The 24,086-nt window shown below is 41.2% G+C and overlaps 1 protein-coding gene across 1 annotated transcript in view; it reads right to left on the bottom strand.

Moving 5' to 3' along the window:
• LOC124717256 (tetratricopeptide repeat protein 27) overlaps nt 1-24,086 on the bottom strand; it is a 150,342-nt gene that overhangs the window by 93,884 nt on the left and 32,372 nt on the right. The window contains exon 7 of the mRNA XM_047244058.1: nt 13,850-13,916. Within this exon, the coding sequence (XP_047100014.1) occupies nt 13,850-13,916 (67 nt within the window). The remainder of the gene's footprint in view (nt 1-13,849; nt 13,917-24,086) is intronic.

Here is a 24,086-nt window from a genome sequence, read left to right as displayed (position 1 = left end):
TGTACAGCATTCCTTGTACACTTTTTAAGTCTACAAATCCTTTGCATGCTAGTAGACTACATCCCATAAAAGTGCAATGCATCTATAGGTAATACAAGAAGTCATTTTTCATGCAATTCAGTGCCAAGGCCACGGGTCGTAAATTTGGGATGTCCAATGTTGAATGGTGTACTTAGTTTTCAAAATGAGATCCTCTCCAACTGAAACACTGTCACCGTATCTACAGGATGCAATGAAAATACTTGGGTCTGAATTAGACACAGGTAACTGCTATTTTCCTTGTTACTACCGTTGTAAACAATGTCTAAAATAAGGTGGTACACAAAGTCATGGCGGCCATAACCATCTAGGAATTTACATGAGTAGTTATCAAATAGCTAGTATTTAAAAAAAGATGAGAAGTAGCGCTAAAATAAGAAAATGCCAATTATAGGTGCATTCTGGGAAACAACACAGCTAAAAGGGAAAACAGCACAATTACATTTAAGAGATATCAATTAAATTGTCATAACAATTAATACTGCACACAAAATAAGAGGAAAAACACATTAACTATACATATTCTAACTGGCAAAAATCAAACAATGGAAATTCCAGGCAAGACTGTCAACAATGTAGGAAAAGATAGATTGGCACTTACCGTAAGGAAGACATGCCAAGTTGCAGTCAGGCACGATTAAAAGACACTCACATATAGCTTTCAGCCACAGCCTTCATCAGTAAAAACACACACACACACACACACACACACACACACACACACACACACACACACACACACGAGGAAGCACACCTCATGCTCACACAACCGCCAACTCCAGCATCTCGAGCCAGTATGCAACATCACTTGGGATGCAAGCCGCAGGTCTGGAGGGGGTGGAGAAGGGATAGTAGTATACAGAAGGAGAGATAAGAACGCTGTCTGGTGGAGTGTGCAGGGACTAGACTGCCGGCAGGCTCAGCGTCAGGAGGTTGTGGGGCAGTGAGGCAGGGGGGAAAAGTAGCAAAAAAGGAGTGGTGTGGGAAAAGACAGGCTGACGCACTGCCAGAGGGCTGCAAATAAACAGGGTGGTAGACGAGAATGGGGAGGAGATGATAAGACAGACGGGGTGGAAACTGTTGGGTGGAGGGTGTGGGGATAGTATGTTACCGTAAGCTCAGAAAAGCTGGAGGTGGAGGGAAGGATCCAGATGGCTCAGGTAGTGAAGCAGCCATTGAAATAAAGTGTGTTATGTTCAGTTGCATGTTGTGCCACAGGTGGTCTACTTTGCTCTTGGCCACAGTTTGGCAGTGGCCATTGATCCTGGTGGACAGCTGGCTGGTAGTCATACCAATATAAAAAGCTGTGAAATGATTGCAACAGAGCTGGTAAATGACATGGCTGCTTTCACAGGTGGCCTGCCCTGATGGGGTATGATAAACCTGTGAAAGGACCGGGTACTGTGTGGGTGGACTGGCAGGTTTTGCACCTGGGTCTCCCACAGGCAAAGGGTTGGGACTGGGGCTGGCACAATGATCGACTGGGATGTCGTGGTGGTTGGGTGGGCGACAACACCACTTCAGGAGGGGTGGGAACTATCCCGGGTAGGACATCTCTCATTTCAGGGCACGATGATAGGTAATCAAAACCCTGGCAAAGGATGTGGTTCAGTTGTGCCGCCCCGGGTGGTACTGGGAGACAAACGGGACATTTCTTTGTGGGTGGTTTTTGGGGGTGGTTGGAGGATCGGGGTTGTGAGAGAAAATGGCACAGGAGATCTATTTGTGGGCTGTCTGGGAGATAGAGCCTGCCTGTGAAGGCTTCGGTGAGAACCTTAGCCTACTGAGCAAGAGAGTTTTTGTCACTGCAGATACACGATCCCCCGATAGCCAGGCTATATGGAAGGGACTTTTTGGTATGAAGGGGATGACAGCTGTCAAAATGCAGGTACTGTTGGTGGTTGGTGTGTTTAGTGTGGACAGAGGTACAGATGGCGCCATCCCACTTCATTCCCCATCCTGATGTACTTAGAATTTTGTTTTCGACACCTGTCCATGCCACATAAACTTTTGATCCTCGACCTAACCCCCCCTCGCCCCCCCCCCCCCCCCCCTCTCTCTCTGCTTATCGCAACATACACACGCTACCGTACTTCACTGTTACTTTTCACCCATGTTTCTGTATGATTCAACATAGTTATGCATAGCTTTATGTGGTTTCATGCAGTTTCATGTATTTTTGGGTATCTGTGTGTGTTTTTAAGTGTTTTTTACGACCTTTATGCGTCTTATTGCTTATCCAGTTCCTTTCACATCTATCAAGATCTATTTTTATTTTGCCCATTTCTCCATCATTCCCGTTTCCTTTGTGCCATTCCTGCCACAATGGACCGTTGCTCCATCTTTCTGCAGCAGTTTAGAAAAGTATACCTTTCCCTGGCGAAAACCCAGTCCCACATCCTGTTTCTCAAATGTTGCCTAAACCATGGCAACCCCCCCAAAGGACTTAGCTGCAAAGATTCCTTTCTCTGGATCCCACTCCTCATTTCCCAATGACCTACAGCTTTTCAGACTCCACCAATCCCTTGTCCTCACAAACCTAGTACTGCAAAAACACATCTCCACGGCATAGGCATCCCAAAACCATCTCTGCTCCCTCCACAAGCTACAACTACTTTGCAATAAATTGAATCCCTTGCTCTCCAGCACCTGGAGCAGACACCACCTCCATAAATTATCCACCCTGCTGACATCCTACTGCTGCCTTGGCGCACCACTATCTGACCCCTATCGTACCCAGTGTTCCTCTCATCTGCCCCTCATAGCAGCTAAACCATGTATAGCTGACCTTTTCCCTCAGCTCCACAGAAGTTTCAGTCCTATCCAAAGGCCTCACCTTTAGCCCTTTAAACCTGTGACAGAACCAGAATAGGAAGTGCTGGGTGGGTGGATTGGCATCTTTTGCACCTGGATCTTCGACAGGGATATGAAACTTGAGGCAAGGAGTTGGGATTGGGACTAGCATATTGACCCAAATTTATCCATGCTGGATGTGTGAAAGACCTACTGTACTCCTCCCGATCCCTGCAATGCAAGCACTTCTTTGCCACCAATCCTTCAAACAAAGCCACTCTAATTCCACAATGAACCCTACTTGTAGTTTGTACCACCAAAAAACTGTGATCCCCCCTCCCCCTTAACTACCTGCTGGATAATTCTAGAAATTCCTTACCTCCAACTTCCCAGAACACCAACCTATCAGTAGAATTAAGAACAGCCTTACACAAACTCAAAACAAATCCTGACCTAATCATCCTACCCGCAGACAAAGGTTCCACCACTGTTGTTGTGAATCACAGTGACTACCTGGCACAAGACCTCCGACAATTGTCTTAATCCTCCACCTATAAACTTTTTCAGAGTGATCCCATCCCAGAAGTCCTACAGAAACCCCAATCCCTGCTTAAAGCCTTAGGTCCTTCCCAGAACATCTCCCTGAATCCATTCCCCTTCTCACCCATATGACACCCCACACACCTACCTTCTACAAGCTCCACAAAACCAAAAATCCTGTACGCCCCATTGAGGCTGGTTATTGTGCACGCACTGAAAGGATATTCAGCACTCACTGACCAAGACCTCCAACCATTCCCGTAAGATAGCCTCCCATGTCAAGGACACCAACAACTTCTTTCACCAACTCTCCACTATCCCCACCCCTATACCGCCTGGATCCCTATTTGCCACTGTTGACACCACCTCCCCAAACACCAGCATCCCTCATGTCCATGGTCTTACCACTATTGAACATTATGTTTCCAAATGTCCTTCAGACTTCAAACCAACAAACTCAATGCTCATATATCATACTAATTTTATCCTAACCCACAAATACTTCTCATTTGAAGGGAAGGTATATGAACAAATTCACGGCACAGCCACGGGCACCCACATGGCTGTCACCCTCCTATGCCAACCTTTTTATGGGCCATCTAGATGAGACCTTCTTAGCCTAGCCTGGCTCAGGTTCAATGATGATGTCTTCATGATTTGGACCCAGGGCCAAGACACCCTACCTTCGTTCCTTCACAACCACAACACCTTCTCTCCCATCCGCTTCACGTGGTCCTCCTGAACCCAGCATGCCACCTTCCTAGATGTTGACCTCCTCTCCTCTGATGACCCCCATCTGCACCTCTGTCTACATAAAACCTATCAACCACCAACAGTACCTGCATTTTGACAGTAGTCATCCCTTTCACACCAGAAAATCCCTCCCATACAGGCTTGCTACCTGGGGATGGTGTATGTGCAGTGACGAAACTCCCTTGCTTAGTAGGCTAAGGTTCTCACCAAAGCCTTCAAAGTCAGGTTCTATCTACCAGACAGTCCACAACTAGATCTCCTGTGCCACTTCCCCTTACAACTCTAATCCTCCCACCAGCCACAAAGAAGTGTCCCCTGCGTCTCTCAGTACAACCCTGGGCTGGAACAACTGAACCACATCCTCTGCCAGGGTTTTGATTACCTATCATCGTGCCCTGAAATGAGGGACATTCTACCCAAGGTACTTCCCATCCCTCCTAAAGTGGTGTTCCATTGCTCACCATAGCTCCACAACATCCTAGTCCATCCCTATGCCACTCCCAATCCCAACCACTTGCCACAAGGATTGTATCCCTGTGGAAGAGCCAGATGCAGAATCTGCCCAATCCACACATCCAGCACTTATTCCACTCCCACTACATGTTTGTCCTACCCCATCAGAGGCCAGACCACCTGTGAAAGCAGACATGTCATTTACCAGCTCTGCTGCAATCACTGCACACCTTTTTACATCGGTATGACTACCAACCACCTGTCTCTCAGGATGAATGGCCACCATCAGACTGCAGCCAAGAACAACTTGCGACTCAACATGCAGCTGAACGTAACACATTTCAATAACTGCTTCACTACCCGAGTCATCTGGATCCTTCCCTCCACCGCCATCTTTTCTGAACTGCGCAGGTGGGCATTATCCTTACAACACATTCTTCAATCTCGTAATTATCCTGGCCTCAACCTACAGTAATATACTCTCCCCACACCCCACACCCTCCACCCAATAGTTTCCATCCCGCTATCCTATCATCTCCTCCCCATTCGCATCTCCCATCCTGTTTATTTGCAGCCCTCTGCCAATGCATCCACCTATCTTTCCCTGTGCCTCTCCTTTTTTGTTCCTTTTCCTTCCTCCTCCTTGACCCACAACCTCATAACACTGCACCTATCAGCAGTCTAGTCACTGCACACTCCAGCACAGTGTTTGTCTCTCTCCCCACCCGTACGCTACTATCCCTTCTCATCCGCTTCCCCCTCCCCCTCCCCCTCCCCCAGATTGCTGCTTGCATCCCAAGTGATATTGCATACCACCTCGAGATGCTGGAGTGGTGGTCATGTGTGTGTGAGGTGTGCTTGCTTGAGTGGGTGTGTGAATGTTGTGTGTGTCTTTCTCTTTACTGAAGAAGGTTGTGGCTGAACGCTATTAAGAGTGTCTTTTAATTGTGCCTATCTGCAACTTGGTATGTCTTCTTTACAGTAAGTAATTATCTATGTTTTCCTAGATTGTTTATATTATGACTGAAAATATTTCTACCATTGTACAAAAGATCTCAAAATATATATTGTTGGTCTTCTATTACCCAAAACAATGATTGATCCGCAGTAAAATATATCACTATCATATGCCAAGTTCAAAAGCTGAATTATGGTATGCAACACCTTGTTCATGTGTTCATTTGTTGATCAGTGTGTCTTCCATATATAAGAAGTTAATCTTTCTTCATGCCACTGTTTATATCCCACCCATAATTTCCCACTGCTGTATCAAAATTTTAGGGAAAAAATTACTAGAAATGTTTACAATGAGGGAAGAGCAATTTGAATAGGAATAACTGGAGCAGAGCTAAGATACAAATAAATATACAAGCAATTACTTTAACTTTTTAAATTTTTTTTTAATCAAAGAGAGAAAATGGAAATTAAAAGTAACAGGAACCAGCTGTGATGAGAAGGGATACTGCCCCAACACTGCGTTAGTAGACACAAAGTGTAGGAAACTTCTAAAAAAGTAAGCATAGAGGAACTAAATGCAGAATATTGGGTAACAAACATCAGTAAAAATGAAAAACAAGAGCAAAACTTCAAAGAAATAACGTGAATAAATATAAAACAAATGGTGGCTTTGTAGCATTTATTATATTCAACTTACAGTTATAAATAACACATAAAATAAAAGAGCAAACACAAACAATTTTGTTTGTACAGGGTGTATATGTGGACAAGGAAAAACAATTCCCAGATTTCCCGCTGGTCGGAGTGGCCGTGCGGTTCTGGGCGCTACAGTCTGGAACCGAGCGACCGCTACAGTCGCAGGTTCGAATCCTGCCTCGGGCATGGATGTGTGTGATGTCCTTAGGTTAGTTAGGTTTAATTAGTTCTAAGTTCTAGGCGACTGATGACCTCAGAAGTTAAGTCACATAGTGCTCAGAGCCATTTGAACCATTTTGAACCAGATTTCCCAGTTAGGAAATACACTTCTTCCTTGGGAGAACACACATTTTTTCCCATGTTAAGTGACAGTATATTTTCCTACGAACTGTAAAACTTATCAATCCTTTGAATGGTTAACGTTTTATACATCATCGGTGTAGAACTTCCCGCTGCCACTTCAGAAAAACAAAAAAAGTCTTGGAAAGTCATGTACGCTGCATATTTTCATATTATGATTCACTGCATGTTTTCATAATAACGAAAGTGTAATTTCAAATTCCACCAAACACAGCATATTCGTTTCCACAGCACTGAAATTGAGACTGCAATGCCCTTTTGTAAGCCAATAATAGCTCATGTCACGTAATCTTGCTAGCTGATAACAGCAGATATTCAGAGCACAGGACGTGATGTAGTCAGCCAAAAGAAACATCACTGTTAGTAGCGCAAACACACGAATAGTAATAGTTAATGGTTTGGTCTCTCTCCCTCTTTCTTTTTGGCGTGCGTTACACTTTAAAATACATCACACAAATGTGACAGTAAAATTTAAGATGATGACATAAATGTCTGGTCTTCTGGACTCAAAATTCTTCTAAGTGGCCAGTCCTCTAATTGTTAAGTTTTAAACGAAAGTAAAATTTCTTATGATTTATGAAATTCATCGCAAATTCTCACACATAATGTAATTCATTTTTGCAAGTAACGCTTTTCAAACCACCATTTGCAGTATTTTCCGCAGACCTGTTAGAAATAGGTTTTTTCAGCAGCTGCCAGGGAGTGCCAGAAAACAGGCATTACTGTGCTTGCACAGCTACTATAGCGTAGGAAGTCTGTATGTTCGTACATTTTGCACTGAGATATCTTACGTCATAAAAGAAAAAGGACATCAGAGGATACTCCAAGAGCATCGGAAGTCCTTAAACCATACTAGAATGTATAACTCGGCTTGAAGTGCAAATCCATATGTCCAGATTCACAATAAAATAGGCTCCAACCTGATATTAAGCTTTCCAGTGAGGTTTTCGGGATGTAAATTTTCTTAGAGTACTGGTACTGTATTATCTCATGTTTGAATCTTTATTATGGCAAAATGCAATGCACATCAGAAGATGAAAACATGTACTTGAAATTCAGCAAACAGTTGGAACTAGCCTACACTACAGACCAAAACACTTCGTTTCAAATAAATTTACTACCTCAGCGGAAATGATTAATAAAAGCCAAATTTCCCTAGCAAACCGACAAAAATAACTTCATTGCTCTGCAAGGTGATTATTGCTCAACTACCAAAAATGTGGAAATAAACTCAGAAAGCTGAAACCTGTAATATATTTCTGCCTTTCGTAATTATGTAAATGTGTTTTAATTCACTCGATAGCTCTCAGCCACAGAAATCCATTCTGTTTTCATTTTGTGTGGGAGCTGTACACGAAGAGGAAACGGCAAATCACTAAATGTGAACACAGATCACGTGGAGACTACCCCTACCCCAGTACAACTCGGACCGCTCTGCGCATACACGAATCTGGAAGCTTGGGCGTGCCAGAAAAAATTTTTGCAGTTCGTATCTGGCTTCAAGTAGCCACAGAAGCGGGAGAAGGTACTGCTCATATGCAACTTAAGTGCGCATGCGCATGTGCCCGCTGGCAACTACTCAAATGAACCTAATGCAAACAGTTGTGACGTCACACTGATTGGAAGCAGTTTTTTGTTACGAAGTATTGCATAGTCTTTATAGTAAGGCCTTCGACACATATTGATGTAGCAGACACTTGTGTGTGCACAGTGTTTTGTTGTAAATGATGCATTTCCTATGCAATTAAAATTTCATTTTGGTATTTTTCTCTCGTTTATATTTTATTGCTGCAGTATTATTCTGCAGTAGCGGGATACATTACTGAAAATTAATACCATGAAAAATTTCCCGAATTCCGAATAATTCCCGAGTTTTTCCCGGATCTCCCAGGACGTATACACCTTGTTGTGTACCTGTGTGCATGCACTGTTTCTTGTGACTTCCATTAGAAAGCACTAGCAGCAAAGATGACGACTAGTTAACAAAGTTTTTCGGGTTTTATAATTTTGCAATGACTGAGTCTGTTGTAACAGGGCAACATGCATTTCATATTAAGTTCCACTATAATCCTCTAAGTGGTGATAACATCTGTAAATGGTATCATCAGTCTGGAGACATACACTGTCTTTGCAAAGGGAAAAGTATGGGATGACCAACAGTGGTTGAAGAACATGTTGAAGAAGTGACAGTGTCTCGTGCGTAGCCCCAAGAATCTGTTCGTACGGCTAGTCGTGAATCAGCAATTCCAGTGATATCTCTGTGGGGACTTTTAAGGCAATGCTTACAACTATGTCCTTATCGTTTACAGTTGTTACAGCTCTAAAGCCTACAGATTGCTGTTTATGTGCTAATTTTGCATGTTGCTGCATGACAATGAATATTTTCTGGATCGTGTAATCTTCAGTGATGAATTGACATTTGATCCAATTGGAAATGTACTGTGCACATCTGGGCATCAGCAAATACCCAGGACATGCTGCAGTGCAACAAGACTCCCCTAAATAAAATGTTTTTTGTTCCATATACTGGTGAAAAGTTTATGGACCTTTTTTTCCCATGAGGCAACTGCAACAGATGATTCATATCTTGATGTGCTAGAACTATGGTTCTTTCCTCAACTGAAAGCAGCTGAACCACAGAACTTCATTTGCCAGCAAGATGACGTATCACCTCACTGGTATAACTCAATGTGATTAGTTAAATGACACTGTACCCGACTCCTGGACTGGCTGCAAGGGGCCGGGTGACAGAGTTCATTTCGCATGGCCTCCAAGTTCACCCAGTCTGTTGCCATGTGATTTTTGCATTTGGTGATTCATAAAGGATAACAAGTACATGTGTCCACTACCACAAGGTTTGGAAGAACTCTTCCATCGACTAAATGTGTGCTGTGTGATGAATGGTGCCCACATTGAACACTTGTAAAAAAAAAACTTGTTGACTTGGTCTTCCATTCGATGTCTTATTTATTACTGACAATATAAGGAAAAGGACAGAAAGCTACTCACCATGAAGACGACAAGTTGAGTTGCTAACATCACAGCTTTTGACCAAAGCTTTCTTGGCAAAAGGAAACACACATATTCATTCACACAAGTAAGTACACTTCACGCACACATGATCTCAGACACCTCGGTCTGGACCGAACTGCCAGAGATGGCAGGAATGTGTGTGTAAGATGTGCTTGCTTGTGTAAATGAAGTTTTGAGTGTTTCCTTTTCTGAAGAAAGCTTCGGCTGACAGCCAAATGTGTAACAGTCCTTTCACTGTGCCCGTCTGCAATTTAACATGTTACCTTTACGGTGAGTAGCAATCTATCCGTTTCCTTGCATTGTGAATATTCCAACCTGGAGTTTCCGCTATATATAATTGTTAAGATGCATATAATAAATGCTACAAAGCCTTGAAACACTGATATTCAGTTCAGAACAACCAGAAAAAAAACAGAAAAAAGAAATTAATCAAATAAAGCCTCTCTGAATGATGTTTTGGGGTTTCGAGAATCCTTGGATCCTACTGAATTGCCTATGGAAATAATGTGTTTTCCTTTACAGTTTATCAGCTACAGCAGTTTTTCCAACAAAAACGCAAATGCATCAATGAAACTCAAAATTACTTAAAGGACTTGGTCAGATCTGACAGAGATATTCAAAACACGCATAAAAATTCAGAACAAAAATCCAACAATCAAAGAGTTCAAGAAGAGAAGGAATAAAGCAAATGTAGAAGAATCTTCATTAATAAGACGACAGAAATAATAAATCGTTAAGTAAGTATTCTGTGCGTCGTAGAACTGGCCGAGTGTCGTTTGGAGACTGCGAATCCAAAGGTCTAGGTATTGACACCTTGTCAGTTCTAGGTTTTTGTACGTCACTTGTCACTCCTTTCACTTCTGGCAATGTTTGTCAATGAGAAAAATGATGAGCTGCGCGATTGTTCGGAGCCCACATTAAATCTAGAGCAGGAGTGTGCCTAATAAAGCACTGCAGTGATCAAATCAACCTGTAGGTTGACAACAGCTCTTCCTTACCTCTAAGGGCTGCCTGAGAGAGGAACAAAAATCAGATATAAGCGAGAAATGAAAGTCTGGGAAAATGAGAGACACAATGGTTGAAGGATCTAGAGAATTTTCAACAAACCAGCACACTTCATTCACAATAGAATGTAAATGCTCGTTTCATTGCCCTCAACTCTCCACTTTCATTTGCACCTAAAATAGTCAAACAGCCTGACTAAACAGCGGTATGACACCAACAAAATTTCACAATCTGGTTGGAGCACAGGCAGCAAGTACAGGTAACAGCACCGTTCTCAGCACCTGGGGAAGATGACTCGGCCTGTTGCTAAAACACTGTGTGTAAAACGGAAAGAACAACTCAATCGATCGCTCAAAAACACGCCAGTAGGTAATAACACAGCGAAAATCTGAGAGGAGTAACAACAGGTGGTTTATAGTACAAAAGGTTTCACAAGTATAAGACTGAATGATGGATCCAAGTCTACTGCTCCACTTTTTCAGCATTACTGATTTTCTCTCTCTCTCTCTCTCTCTCTCTCTCAACCTGTCACGTGCGCGCGCGCCCACACACACACACACACACACACACACACACACACACACTCTCTCCCAGAGAGAGGCAGTGGGATGGGAGAGGGGTGAGGGTGAGGGGTGAGGGGGAGGAGGGAGGGGGAGGAGGGAGGGGGATGAGGGAGGGGGAGGAGGGAGGGGATGGGGGGAGGGGGAGGGGGAGGAGCGAGGGAGGGAGTTGAATAAGTTCATGCTTATGCAGGGTGTATACATGGACAAGAAAAAAAAAAAATTCCCGAATTTTTCCTGGATTCCCCAGTTATACATGCACTTTTTCCCAGGTGAAAATATACTTTTTTCCTGGATGAAAGTACACTTTTTCCAAGTTGAGTGACAATACACTTTCCCTCAGAGCTGTAAAACTTGATGCACAGCAACATGTACACTGCATATTTTCATATTACGGAAATATAAATGTGAATTCCACCAAATACACCACATTAGCTTCCAAAGCACTGAAACTGAGACTGGGATGCGCTTTTATCAGACAATCATAGCTCATGTCATGTGATCAGTCAATGACAGCAGATATTTGGAGCATAGGACATGTGATGTATTCAGCCAATAGCAACATCACTGTGAAGCTGCACAGACACCCAAATAGGCAAAGTTAATGGTTTAAATTAATATACGTACAATACAGCTACAGAAAAAGCTACGCTTTCATACATAATATTGGTCCTTTAAAAATGTTTTGCAGTTTTTTCCAAGGGTGTAGTTAGGCAGCTTCTGGCGAGCACTGCTTAAATTGCAGCAGCTGAATATCTCTAACAAGCATGACCACAAATTTCACTGCTGTGAATTGAACATTTCGTGGGTTATCTGACTGAAAAAAATGTTCTGTCAAGCACTTCGACTTTTCCGTAGAAAAGCCAATCGTGTGCGAAACTGCTCAAGAACTCACCTCACACTTTTTTTTAAGCATAATTATACTTTTTGCCACTGTTACTGCATAATTTGTAATCTATGAAAGAACTAAAACAAATATGAAAAATTAACCTTGAATCTTGGTCTCTTTTAGCATGCGTTATCCTTCAAGGTATATTAAAGACTGGTATGGCTGGTCCTCAAAGTATCAAGCTTTGAATGAGATTCAAATGCTCCACAATTTAAGAAAATTTTTGAACAAGATTCACACACACACACACACACACACACACACACACACACACACACACACACACACTGATTTAAGAAAATTCATCGCACATTCTCACACGTGATGAAGTTCATCTAGCATAAAAGGAAATTTCCTTTGAAAGTAACGTTTCTCAAACCGCAATTCACAACATTTTCTTGTGACCTGTTAGAAATGTAAACAGTTGTGACATCACACTCATTGTAAGCAGATTGTTGTCATGAATCACTGCGTAGTTACCTTCGTAAGGCTTCGGACTCATTTTGTTGTCAACAGATGCTTGTGTGTGCACTGAGTTCTGTTGTTGTGAATGTCGCATTTTCTTCGCAACTAAACTTGTTTGTGTTTTATTGCTACAGTAGAGGGCTAAAGTAAAATTCCTCATTAGATTACCACTTCTTATCAGTCAAAATTACAAAAATTTAACTGAAAACTACAAAAATGAAAAATTCACAGAATTCTAAAAAATACATGTTTTCCCAGATTTTGGGGGCATACACAACCTGTTATGAAGGATATATTGTCATAAGATAAAATTGTTGTAGTACTGTATACTGCAGTTTTAAAGCCCACACTAAATTTCAAGTAATAATCACTACACCATTTAAGAAACAACCGCAAAAAGTCACCTAAACTAAGAAGGTACATGCTCAGAAGGTGAAGACAGCAGAACCTCTGTAAATATCAACTGATTAGGGTGAAAGCTCAGAATAGACTGCTAGGACAAAATCTCAGTAAAGATTGCTCAAGTAATTCCCATCTCTGGAGATTTGGAAACACTGGTGTTGAGGACAAGGGAATGAAAATTAGTGTTTAACATCCCATTGATGATGGAGTCATAGGAGACAGGGCACAAGGTATTATTTGGGGAGGGTTTCAGCCATGTCTTTTCATGGGAAACACCCCACGTGTCCCTTAATCAGTTTGGGGAAGGATACAAACATATTTGCCTAGTGCTGAAAATGTTTGTATCATCCACTGTGTTAGATGGTTCAGTAGCTCTATGTTCCACATTGCAAAAGATCGCAGACTGCACCTTTTACATTGCAGTATCAATAACGTAAGGTTTATGTTCGCACCAGAACAACAATTTTCAGGCAATGAGAAACTAGAAAGAGAAATAACATGAAGCCAATATTAAAAAGCAGCAGACAAAAGAACTGATAGAATTAATACACAGTCAAACAGAGATACACAAAGAAATAACATAGAGCAAAAATTACAAAACTGTGGAGAACAGCGTGACAAAAGAATCTGTGAAATCAGCACAGTACATTACCAAATGGGAAATTGCTATTTGCAGTGCAGGGGATATTTATTTCAAGATAAACAGGAAGAGTGTGATTTCTACTCACATAATAATAATAACGTTGTTCAACAGCTGAGAGGTTTACGAACATGCAAGTGGTACTCCTCTTAAATATAAATAGAAAGCTAAAAGAGTAATGAAGTTTCACACAACTGTCACAGGGGTAGTTCACATTTACAAAAACTTCTAAAACAAGTATGCAACAATAAAAACAGTATCTACCTCTAGGTAAGGCATCAGTTCCTCATCAGCAAGTCTGTCCTTGGGTTGAGATTTCTGGGTTTGGACACTGGAACAGGAATACTAAGTATGGTAACTAATTATGTTAGCAACCAGTAACATCTCAAAATGGCACTTCTTAAAATTGTTCATCTGTAGGTAGCACATCAGTCTACTACAAGCAAATACAGGAAACATATGCAGAGGATTTATGATTTAAAAAATGAATATATACAGGCACACAAAAAAGAAACTTTCTCTCAAAAATTGCACTAGCAAGCATTTTTACAAGCCAAATATGTACTACAGTTTTCACTATTATGAGGTTGTACACAAAAGTTCCTGAAATTTGAATTTTGTATGAAAATGGTTAAGACTACACCGAAATACTTCTTTGTGTTTCCGAATACACTCGTCTCGAATCAGTGTGGATAGTGGCTGTGAGCTGAGTGGTTTGGTCGGTTTTCGGTGAGCGTACTTCCATTATCATGTTTCTATAAGTTTGCGGTTTTTGCATGGTGACACAAACGTAGAGTGTGTCTGTATAAAGATTTATAAATTTGAGACACTGCTGCAGATACACTTCACAGGTTGAAGTTAGCTTTTGGAGATAATGCTTCAGGTCACACACAGACTTACAACTGGTATAAGTGTGTCAGAAACGGACGAACATCAACTGGTGAAGACAGCCATATCGGTTAGCCATCTGCTGGACTTCACAGCAGAACGTGTTTCGAAAGTGAGGGAACTGATTCTTCAAGATCATAAACAGACCATCTGGTACCTCTGAAACTCCTTAGTAATAATTTATGATACATGAAACTAAACTGTCAGGAGAACTTAACACGAAAAGGAATGCGAAGAATTCTGTGCAACAACTGACTTGAGACAATCGGAAGCAATACTGTGCAGAAATCTGCAGAGGACTTACAAACTGTCTGAAGACGGTCCACAGTTTCTTCCAGAGGTTGTCACTCGTGACAGGAGCTGAATTTATGACTACAATCCTGACACTAAGCGGCAATCATTGTAATGAAAAATACCTTCTTCACCAAAAGAATGACCCTGTTTTACAGAACTGGTCATAAAAGTTTAGTCAGCCCATCAGTAAAGGGATCTGCTGAGAAGTTCTATGATATTTGAGGAAGGACATGAGGAGAACATCTACAGCTGGGTATTTCACAATAAAAATGAATGACCGCAAATGCCCAACATTATTCATAGATTTTTGACTCAATTAAAAATGACAGAGAATGGGTAGAAACTTGGCTGACAGAAAAGGAAGCAACAGGAGCACAAATAAAGGAAATGAATTTAGCATACACACTATGGACATCCACATTTTGACTAATGCAAAACTGAGACATTACCAGACAGTCTTCAGATAGCCAAAATGGAAAGAAGAAGAAGGTACCAAGCACTTTAGCAAAGACAGACTTCCAGGGTGCATTTCAGAAGTGGTGGCAATATTGGAATTGGTGAATTCATCTACATGGATACTTTGCAAATCACATTTAAGTGCCTGGCAGAGAGTTCATCAAACCACCTTCACAATTCTCTATTATTCCAATCTCGTATAGCACGCGGAAAGAACGAACACCTGTATCTTTCCGTAAGAGCTCTGATTTCCTTTATTTTATCATGGTGATCATTTCTCCCTATGTAGGTTGATGTCAACAAAATATTTTCGCATTTGGAGGAGAAAGTTGGTGATTGGAATTTTGTGAGAAGATTCCGTCACAACAAAAACGCCTTTCTTTTAATGATGTCCAGTGCAAATACTGTATCATTTCAGTGACACTCTCTCCCATATTTCATGATAATACAAAACATGTTGCTCTTCTTTGAACTTTTTCAATGTACTCTGTCAGTCCTGTCTGGTAAGGATCCCACACCACGCAGCAGTATTCTAAAAGAGGATGAACAAGCATAGTGTAGGCAGTGTCCTTAATAGATCTGTTACATTTTCTAAATGTCCTGCCAATAAAACGCAGTCTTTGGTTAACATTCTCCACAACATTTTCTGTGTGTTCCTTCCAAATTTAAGTTGTTCGTAATTGTAATTCCTAGGTATTTAGCTGAATTTACAGCCTTTATATTTGATTGATTTAGCATGTAACCGAAGTTTAATAGATTCCTTTTAGCACTCATGTGGATGATCTTACACTTTTCATTATTTAGGGTCAAGTGCCAATTTTCGCACCATTCAGATATCTTTCCTAAATTGTTTTGCAGTTTGTTTTGATCTTCTGATGACTTTCGTAGTCGATAAACGACAGTGTCATCTGCAAACAATCGAAGACGGCTGCTTGGGTTGTCTCCCAAATCGCTTATATAGATAAGGAACAGCAAAAGGCCTATAACACTACGTTGGGGAACACAAGAAATCACTTCTGTTTTACTCAATGACTTTCCATCAATTACTACAAACTGTGACCTCTCTGACAGGACATCACAAATCCTGTCACATAACTGAGATGATATTCCATAACCACTCAATTTCATTAGAGGCCACTTGTATGGTACAGAGTCAAAAGCCTTCTGGAAATCCAGAAATACAGAATCGATCTGAAATCCCTTGTGAATAGCACTGAACACTTCATATAAGTAAAGAGCTAGTCGTGTTTCACAAGAATGTTGTTTTCTAAACCCTTGTTGACTGTGTGTCAATAGACCGTTTTAGTCAAGGTAATTCATAATTTCAAACACAATATATATTCCAGAATCCTGCTGCATACCAACGTTAATGATATGGGCCTATAATTAAGTGGATTATTCCTACTTTCTTTCTTGAATATTGGTGTGACCTGTGCAACTTTCCAGTCTTTGGGTACGGATCTTTCATCAAGCGAACGGTTGTATATAACTCCAGTATGGAGCTAATTCATCACTTCCAAATGGGAATACTTTGAAGGCGATGATGCAGAATAATATCTCAACATGAGATAATAGTATTAATTAAAACATTTTGGAAACTTTTGGATATCACTTCATTATCAACAGTTTTTGGTATGGCAAGTGTTAAGAGAAGAATATGTCAGATCCAAGCTTATTACTAAAGAAAATGAACTACAACAGCCCTTATGGTGAAGAAACAAGCAACAAATTACAGCATCAAATAGATGACTGTCAGAGCATACTGTATCAATATGTACAATGATGAGACTGCACATGGAGCTCAAAGACCATGCAGGACATGCATTCTTGTTCAACAGTAGAGTAAATGCTCAGTTACTAACACTACTAGATCAATAACACAAATACTTACAAACGAACTTCCCCAGGTGTAAATAAACGATCTCGATGAAACTTAAGGGGGGGGGGGGGGGGGCGCATGCGTTTAAAGGGGTCAAAAAATGCAAATGTATTTTTTTCATTTTTGCCCAATTTCACTTTAAAGAGGTAAAACACACCATGAAAGATAATTTGGCACAATAAGTTTACAGGCAATATCTTTAAAACCATGATGTATAAAAATGTGCTTCATACAAAAGTTGAAATGTAACTAACATTCTTAAAAAAGTATATAATCAACTGTTGTAATAATTTGAAATTTTACGAAATAGCCCACCACCATTAATTAACTTTACAAAAATAAAAACTTTTGTTACAATATTATGAAAAGAAAAGTTACCACTCACCATACACTGGAGATGCTGAATCACAGACAGGCACAACAAAAAGACAGTCACAAATAAGCTTTCGGCCAGCAAGGTCTTCGTCGAAAATATCTTCGTCAAAAATAGTTCACACACATGCGCGCAACACACGCACACACGCACGCGCACGCGCACACGCACGCACCTGCAGTATCAGGCAACTGAAGCCACGCTGCCAGCAGTAGCATCAAGTGCATGATGGGAATAGCGACTGGGTGGGGGTAAGGAGGAGGCTGGGGCGGGGAGTGGGAGAGATAGTTGGGTAGGGATGGGGGACAATGAAGTGTTACTGGGAAATGCACAGGAACTAGGTGGAGAGACGGTAGGGCAGCTATGTCCAGTCGGGAGGTTAGATGGAGGACAGAGGAGAGATGCGGAGGAGGGGGGGTTAACTGGAAAGGAGAGAAGTAAAAAGACTGGGTGCAATGGTGGAATAAGGGCTGTGTAGTGCTAGAATTGGAACAGGGAAGGGCCTGGATGGGTGAAGACAATGACTAATGAAGGTTGAGGCCAGGAGGGCTACAGAAACGTAGGATATATTGCAGGAAAAGTTCCTATCTGCGCAATTCACAAAAGCTGGTGTTGATGGTAAGGATCCATATGACACAGGATGTGAAGCAGTCATTGAAATGAAGGACATCGTGTTGGGCAGTGTGTTCAGCAACAGGCAGATCCACTTGTTTCTCGGCCACAGTTTGTCGGTGGCCATTCATGTGGGCAGACAGCTTGTTGGTTGTCTTGTCCATATAGAATGCAGTACAGTGGTTGCAGCTTAGCTTGTGACTGGACTGGAGTAGATGGTAGCGAGAGGATGTATGGGACAGGACTTGCATCTAGGTCTATTACAGGGATATGAGCCACGAGGTAAGGGGTCGGGAGCAGAGTTTGTGTAGGGATGGACGAGTATATTGTGTAGGATTGGTGGACAAGAGAGTACCACTGTGGGAGGGGTGGAACAGATAGTGGGCAGGATATTTCTCATTTCAGGGCACAACGAGACATAGTTGAAACCCTGGCAGAGAATATAATTCAGTTGCTCCAGTCCTGGGTGGTACTGAGTTACAAGGGGAATGCTCCACTGTGGCCGGAGGCAGTGGGAAACTGGAAAGATAACGCACAGGAGATTTGTTTTTGTACAAGGTTGGGAGGATAATTATGGTCTGTGAAGGCTTCAGTGAGACCCTCAGTATATTTGAGAGGGACCACTTGTCACTGCAGATGCGGAGCCGCAGGTGGCTAGGCTGTATGGAAGGGACTTACTTCTTGGTACGGAACAGGTGGCAGCTGTCGTAGTGGAGGTATTGCTGGTGGTTAGTGGGTTTGATATGGACAGATGTACTGATGTAGCCTTCTTTGAGGTGGAGATCAACATCTAGGCAGGTGGCTTGTTGGGTTGAGTAGGACCAGGTGAAGCAAATGGGGGAGAAGCTGTTGAGGTTCTGGAGGAATGTGGATAGGGTGTCCTCACCCTTGATCCAGATCGCAAAGGTGTTATCAAGAATTTGAACCAGGTGAGGGGTTTAGGATTCTGGGTGTTTAGGAAGGATTCCTCTAGATGGCCCATGATTTTCCATTGTTTAACTTTTTTTACAACATAGATTACGGAGGATTTCATGCCACATCCATTCTTGTCCAATACCCCTGTCTTCTGAATTACCATTTTTGGAAAATAAGCTGTATACAATATGCTGTCACAGTATTTTCAACATGCACAATTAATACATCTAAGTAATATTTATTTATCTAATTATTTATTTTACCTATTTTTGATTCATGTTTTAAACTGTTATTTTATGTTTTTAACTGGTGTGGTTTTTTCTTCCGTTTAAGATTCCATGTGTGTATTTAGTTAATTGAAAGTAATAAGTAAATCTTTATTACGATAGAAAATCATTCCAATAATGATAATCTGTATAGAAATGAAGGGTTAAGGAAAAGAATTAGGTAAGTCTTGTTTTATAAATTTTACAGAACATTTAGTTAAATCTTTTCATGATCTTTCAATTCTGTAACATTAACACTTATTTTGAAAAATCAGAAACCTTAAGTAATATTCTGTAAATATATAACTATATTACTAAAAAACAAAGATGATGTGACTTACCGAACGAAAGCGCTGGCAGGTCGAAAGACACACAAACAAACACAAACATACACACAAAATTCAAGCTTTCGCAACAAACTGTTGCCTCATCAGGAAAGAAGGAAGGAGAGGGAAAGACGAAAGGATGTGGGTTTTAAGGGAGAGGGTAAGGAGTCATTCCAATCCTGGGAGCGGAAAGACTTACCTTAGGGGGAAAAAAGGACAGGTATACACTCGCACATACACACATATCCATCCACACATATGGTCTTTAAACATGTCTGCTTGTGTCTGTATATGTGTGGATGGATATGTGTGCGTGTGCGAGTGTATAACCCGTCCTTTTTTCCCCCCTAAGGTAAGTCTTTCCGCTCACGGGATTGGAATGACTCCTTACCCTCTCCCTTAAAACCCACATCCTTTCGTCTTTCCCTTTCCTTCCCTCTTTCCTGATGAGGCAACAGTTTGTTGCGAAAGCTTGAATTTTGTGTGTATGTTTGTGGTTGTTTGTGTGTCTGTCGACCTGCCAGCACTTTCATTTGGTAAGTCATATCATCTTTGTTTTTAGATATATATTTCCTACGTGGAATGTTTCCCTCTATTATAACCATGTCCTTACTACATATTTATTCACACTTTTGATGTTACATGTTAAGAAGTTGAGCAAAGTAACTTGTTCAATGAAAGAAGGGGCTGAGCCCATGAATTCAAATAAAGGTAACATTGAATTTTCCTTTATGACTTCACTCAAGAATCAAACTGCATTTAAAAAGCAGTACAAGATTGCGTTTTCTGAGAACTTCAAGCAATATAAAGACTGTCATAACATTTTCTGCTTCCAACCCACAAAAATTTTCCAAATTATGCCTCATGAAAGATGTGTAGTAGGCCTGAAAATACATTCATGTTCAGGAAAAAACAGCAAACCTTGAACTATTAGAGATAGGATGTTCATATTGACAGGACATGTACATTAGTATGGTCTGCAGCAACGATTAGCATTTCAGTCACCTCCGTTCAGCACGTGTCCTGTGCACAGTAGGCACAGGATCCACCACGGTCGCTGATACCTTGTTCTGAGTGTGATGACATCAACACGACTACGGCGCAAATGGCGTCCTGTAGTATAGCCATCTATGCTGCATTCACACGGTTCCAAAATTCAACTGTTGTGGTTGGCATTGGATCACAGTGCTGCATACACTGCTTCACTGTATCCCACACATTTTTGATTGGTGACAAGTCTGGTGACATGGCATGTCAGGGCAAAAGTCTGACATCCTGTGACACCAATAAGGCACCTGTGCGTGCATTAACATGTGGTCATGTATTGTATTGCTGAAAAATGGTGTCTGGGTGCTGTGCAGAGGGTATGACACAGGTCGTGGATGTCATCCACATAGGTCACACTGGTCACAGTGCCCTGGAATACACCAACTGTGATTTGTGGTTGTACCCAATAGCACCCCACACCATAAGACTTCTAGTTGGCACTTAATGTCTTATGTGAATGCAGACACAGTCATTCCATACACCAGCGTTATCTAGCATGTTTCTGCACATTCATCAAAGATGGGTAGAGAAGTGGACGAGGCACAAGTAACCCGTGCTGTAATAAATAGCGACAGACTGTCACCCCTGATAGTGTACGATGTGTTACAATGTTCCACTGCTATGTCATTCAGATGAGGTGTCAATCTTCTTGGGGGATGGTCTGGATGGTATGACCTTATCCGTATAGTCGGTTTCTACCGCCTTCCGTGAACCATTCTGTACATACCCGTCGCACTGCTGAAGCATTTCATCCCACACAAGCAGCAATTTCCTGAATGGATGCATCACATTCTCTTCATCAATAATGTGCCCTCTTTCAAATTCACTGATTTGACAGCACAGTTCTCGCATATGTCTGCGAGGCATCCTGCACGTCTGCTCTAGCCACACTGATCCATTACCTTCAGTTTATAGGGACCACGAGTAGGTGGTGTTGCACCGTGATATCGATGTTGACCACAAACCTGCACACCGACATGGTTCAAATGCTCATCATTTCTGTAGAACGTATTACTGTACATGTCCTTTGTTGAATATGGACATCCTATCTCTAGTCGTTCAAGGCATTCTGTTTTTTTTCTGAACATGAGTGTATAAAGTACAATAATTCTCAACTTGAAACTGTGACTAGTAGAGAGTGAGAGAGAGAGAGAGAGAGAGAGAGAGAGAGAGAGAGAGACAAGCATTGGGTGAGTTCTGTCTATGATGTGTGCTCTAATTGAACGTGTAGGAAGGGGACACTTCATAAAAGTGTAGTTCTTATTTTGGTTGGAACATGAATATCTCTCTCCCTCTCTCTCTCAACACACACACACACACACACACACACACACACACACACACAGGCATGCCAAGCTAACTGTAACAAAATGCAATAAAGAGAGGAGCAATAATAATTTTTAGTCCAATATCCTGTATTTCGCTGTGTGATTTTCGACCGGACATAATTAAAGACACCAGGTTATGGGCGCAGGAAAATGCATACATACAGTATCTGTTTCTGTTCTATGAATTCATTGCCTTTGATCGGAGTTTTATTCGCATGAACTGTGACACTCAAATTCTGGAATCATCACATTTCGCTGGTCTATTGTGGAAAACTTTCATTTTTGTTTTGAACCGAGTATTATAAGTTTGACTTACATTCAGCCTACAAGAAGATGGATAAACTGAAAATGGAATTTTTACAGTCAAATTTCTGGAGACTGTACAACTGTGGAAATATCAGTTGCAAATTATTTTTTGTGCTGCAAAAGTGCTCGATATTGTCGAGGGGAAACCGAGACCTAATGAAGATGGTGAGAGTCAAACCACTTGGGACGACTTAAATGCAAAGGCGATGTTCATTCTATTTACTGCGATGGAATTTGACCAACTGAAATCTGTTATGACATGCACAAATGCAGCAGAAATGTGGGCCAGACTAAAGACTGTTCATTAACAGTGATCCACAGTTAATAAAATGGCCTTGAAGTAGAAATTTTTTGACTACAGAATGTCGTCAACAGAAACAATTGCACAAAACACCAGTCGAGTCAAGTCCTTGGCACAAGCATTAGCTGATATTGGGGAACCTGTTACAGAACTGACAAAATGGCTAAAATTTTGCAATTTTTTCAACTACCTGGGACCGTGTGCTGAAGAATAATAAACTTCTGGTAATTTGACTTTAAGGTTATTGGAAGAAGAACAAAAATTTTTACAATGTGATGAAAACTCAACAGCATTCACAGCAGTTAATGTGGACAAAACACGCAAGTTCAGTTCAATACTGGTAACAACAGTGCGTCTAACATGGTCAGTAGAAAAGATGTCGAATGTTATTATTGTCACAAAAAGGGACGTTTTAAATCTGAGTGCAGAAAACTTTTAGCAAAACTTAATACGAAAACTGACATGTCTGAGCACCATGCTTTTATGGCAGAACATGAGTATGTTTTAGCTCCAGGTTGCGAAAACATCTGGTTAGCTAACAGTAATGTGTCAAAACATATGACATCACACAAAGAGTGATTCAACACATTTAAGCTAATTCAGTCAGATGACTCATTTGTTCAAATTGGAGACAACTTGATCGTCAAAGCAGGAGGCACTGGATCAATTGAAATATTGTTATTAGTTAAGGGCAAATGGCAACTTCGCACTATGGAAAATAAATTGTATATTCCTAAGCTAAAGAAAAATTTATTTGAAGTGGGAGCAGTCACAAAAAGAGGAATGAAAGTTGTTTTTGATGACAAGAGAATGGAAGTTCGCAGTTCAGGTCTAATAGCACCAGGAATTAAGATGGACAATCAGTGTTATCAACTGCTGTTTAAATGTCCAGATGTACTACAGGCAAATCCTGCTTCCCTAAATTCCACCATGGCCTGTCATGAGAGACTTGGCCACATTCATTTCAGTGGTCCCAAGAACATCGTTGATCTGAACTTAATACCTGGTTTCAATATGAAGAAAGGTGAAAAATTTTCATTGTGAACCTTGCCAGTATGGCCTCTGCAACCCTGAGTCAAAGAAAATTACAATCTCCTGCAATGTCTCTTTCAATGAAGAACACACTTATAGCTTCAATATAGAACAAAGATATACTAAATTTTACCTGGGAGACCATGCTGCAGAAGATGTTTAAGAGGTATCTGAACAGGATGATACTGGTGGAACAAATGAAAGAAAATCAAAGGATGAATCTGAGAGAGTGGTCTAATCTGCGAGCACCTGCTCATTTTCGGGACCGAGATATAGCTTGTTCTGCCATTATCTTTGAACCTCAAAATTTTGAAGAAGCAGTGGCATCAAAAGAGTCATCAAAGTGGAAACAGGCAATGGGAGAGAAAATGACATGCTTGAAGAAGAACAAAACTTGGGATCTAGTTCCATTACCACACAACCGCAAGGCAGTTGGATGGGTCTATCGCGTAAAGCAGAATTCTGACAGAAAAATTGA

Source organism: Schistocerca piceifrons, chromosome 9 (genome assembly GCF_021461385.2).
Source record: "Schistocerca piceifrons isolate TAMUIC-IGC-003096 chromosome 9, iqSchPice1.1, whole genome shotgun sequence".
Taxonomy (NCBI): domain Eukaryota; kingdom Metazoa; phylum Arthropoda; class Insecta; order Orthoptera; family Acrididae; genus Schistocerca; species Schistocerca piceifrons.
This window is presented reverse-complemented; position numbering and strand designations above follow the sequence as displayed.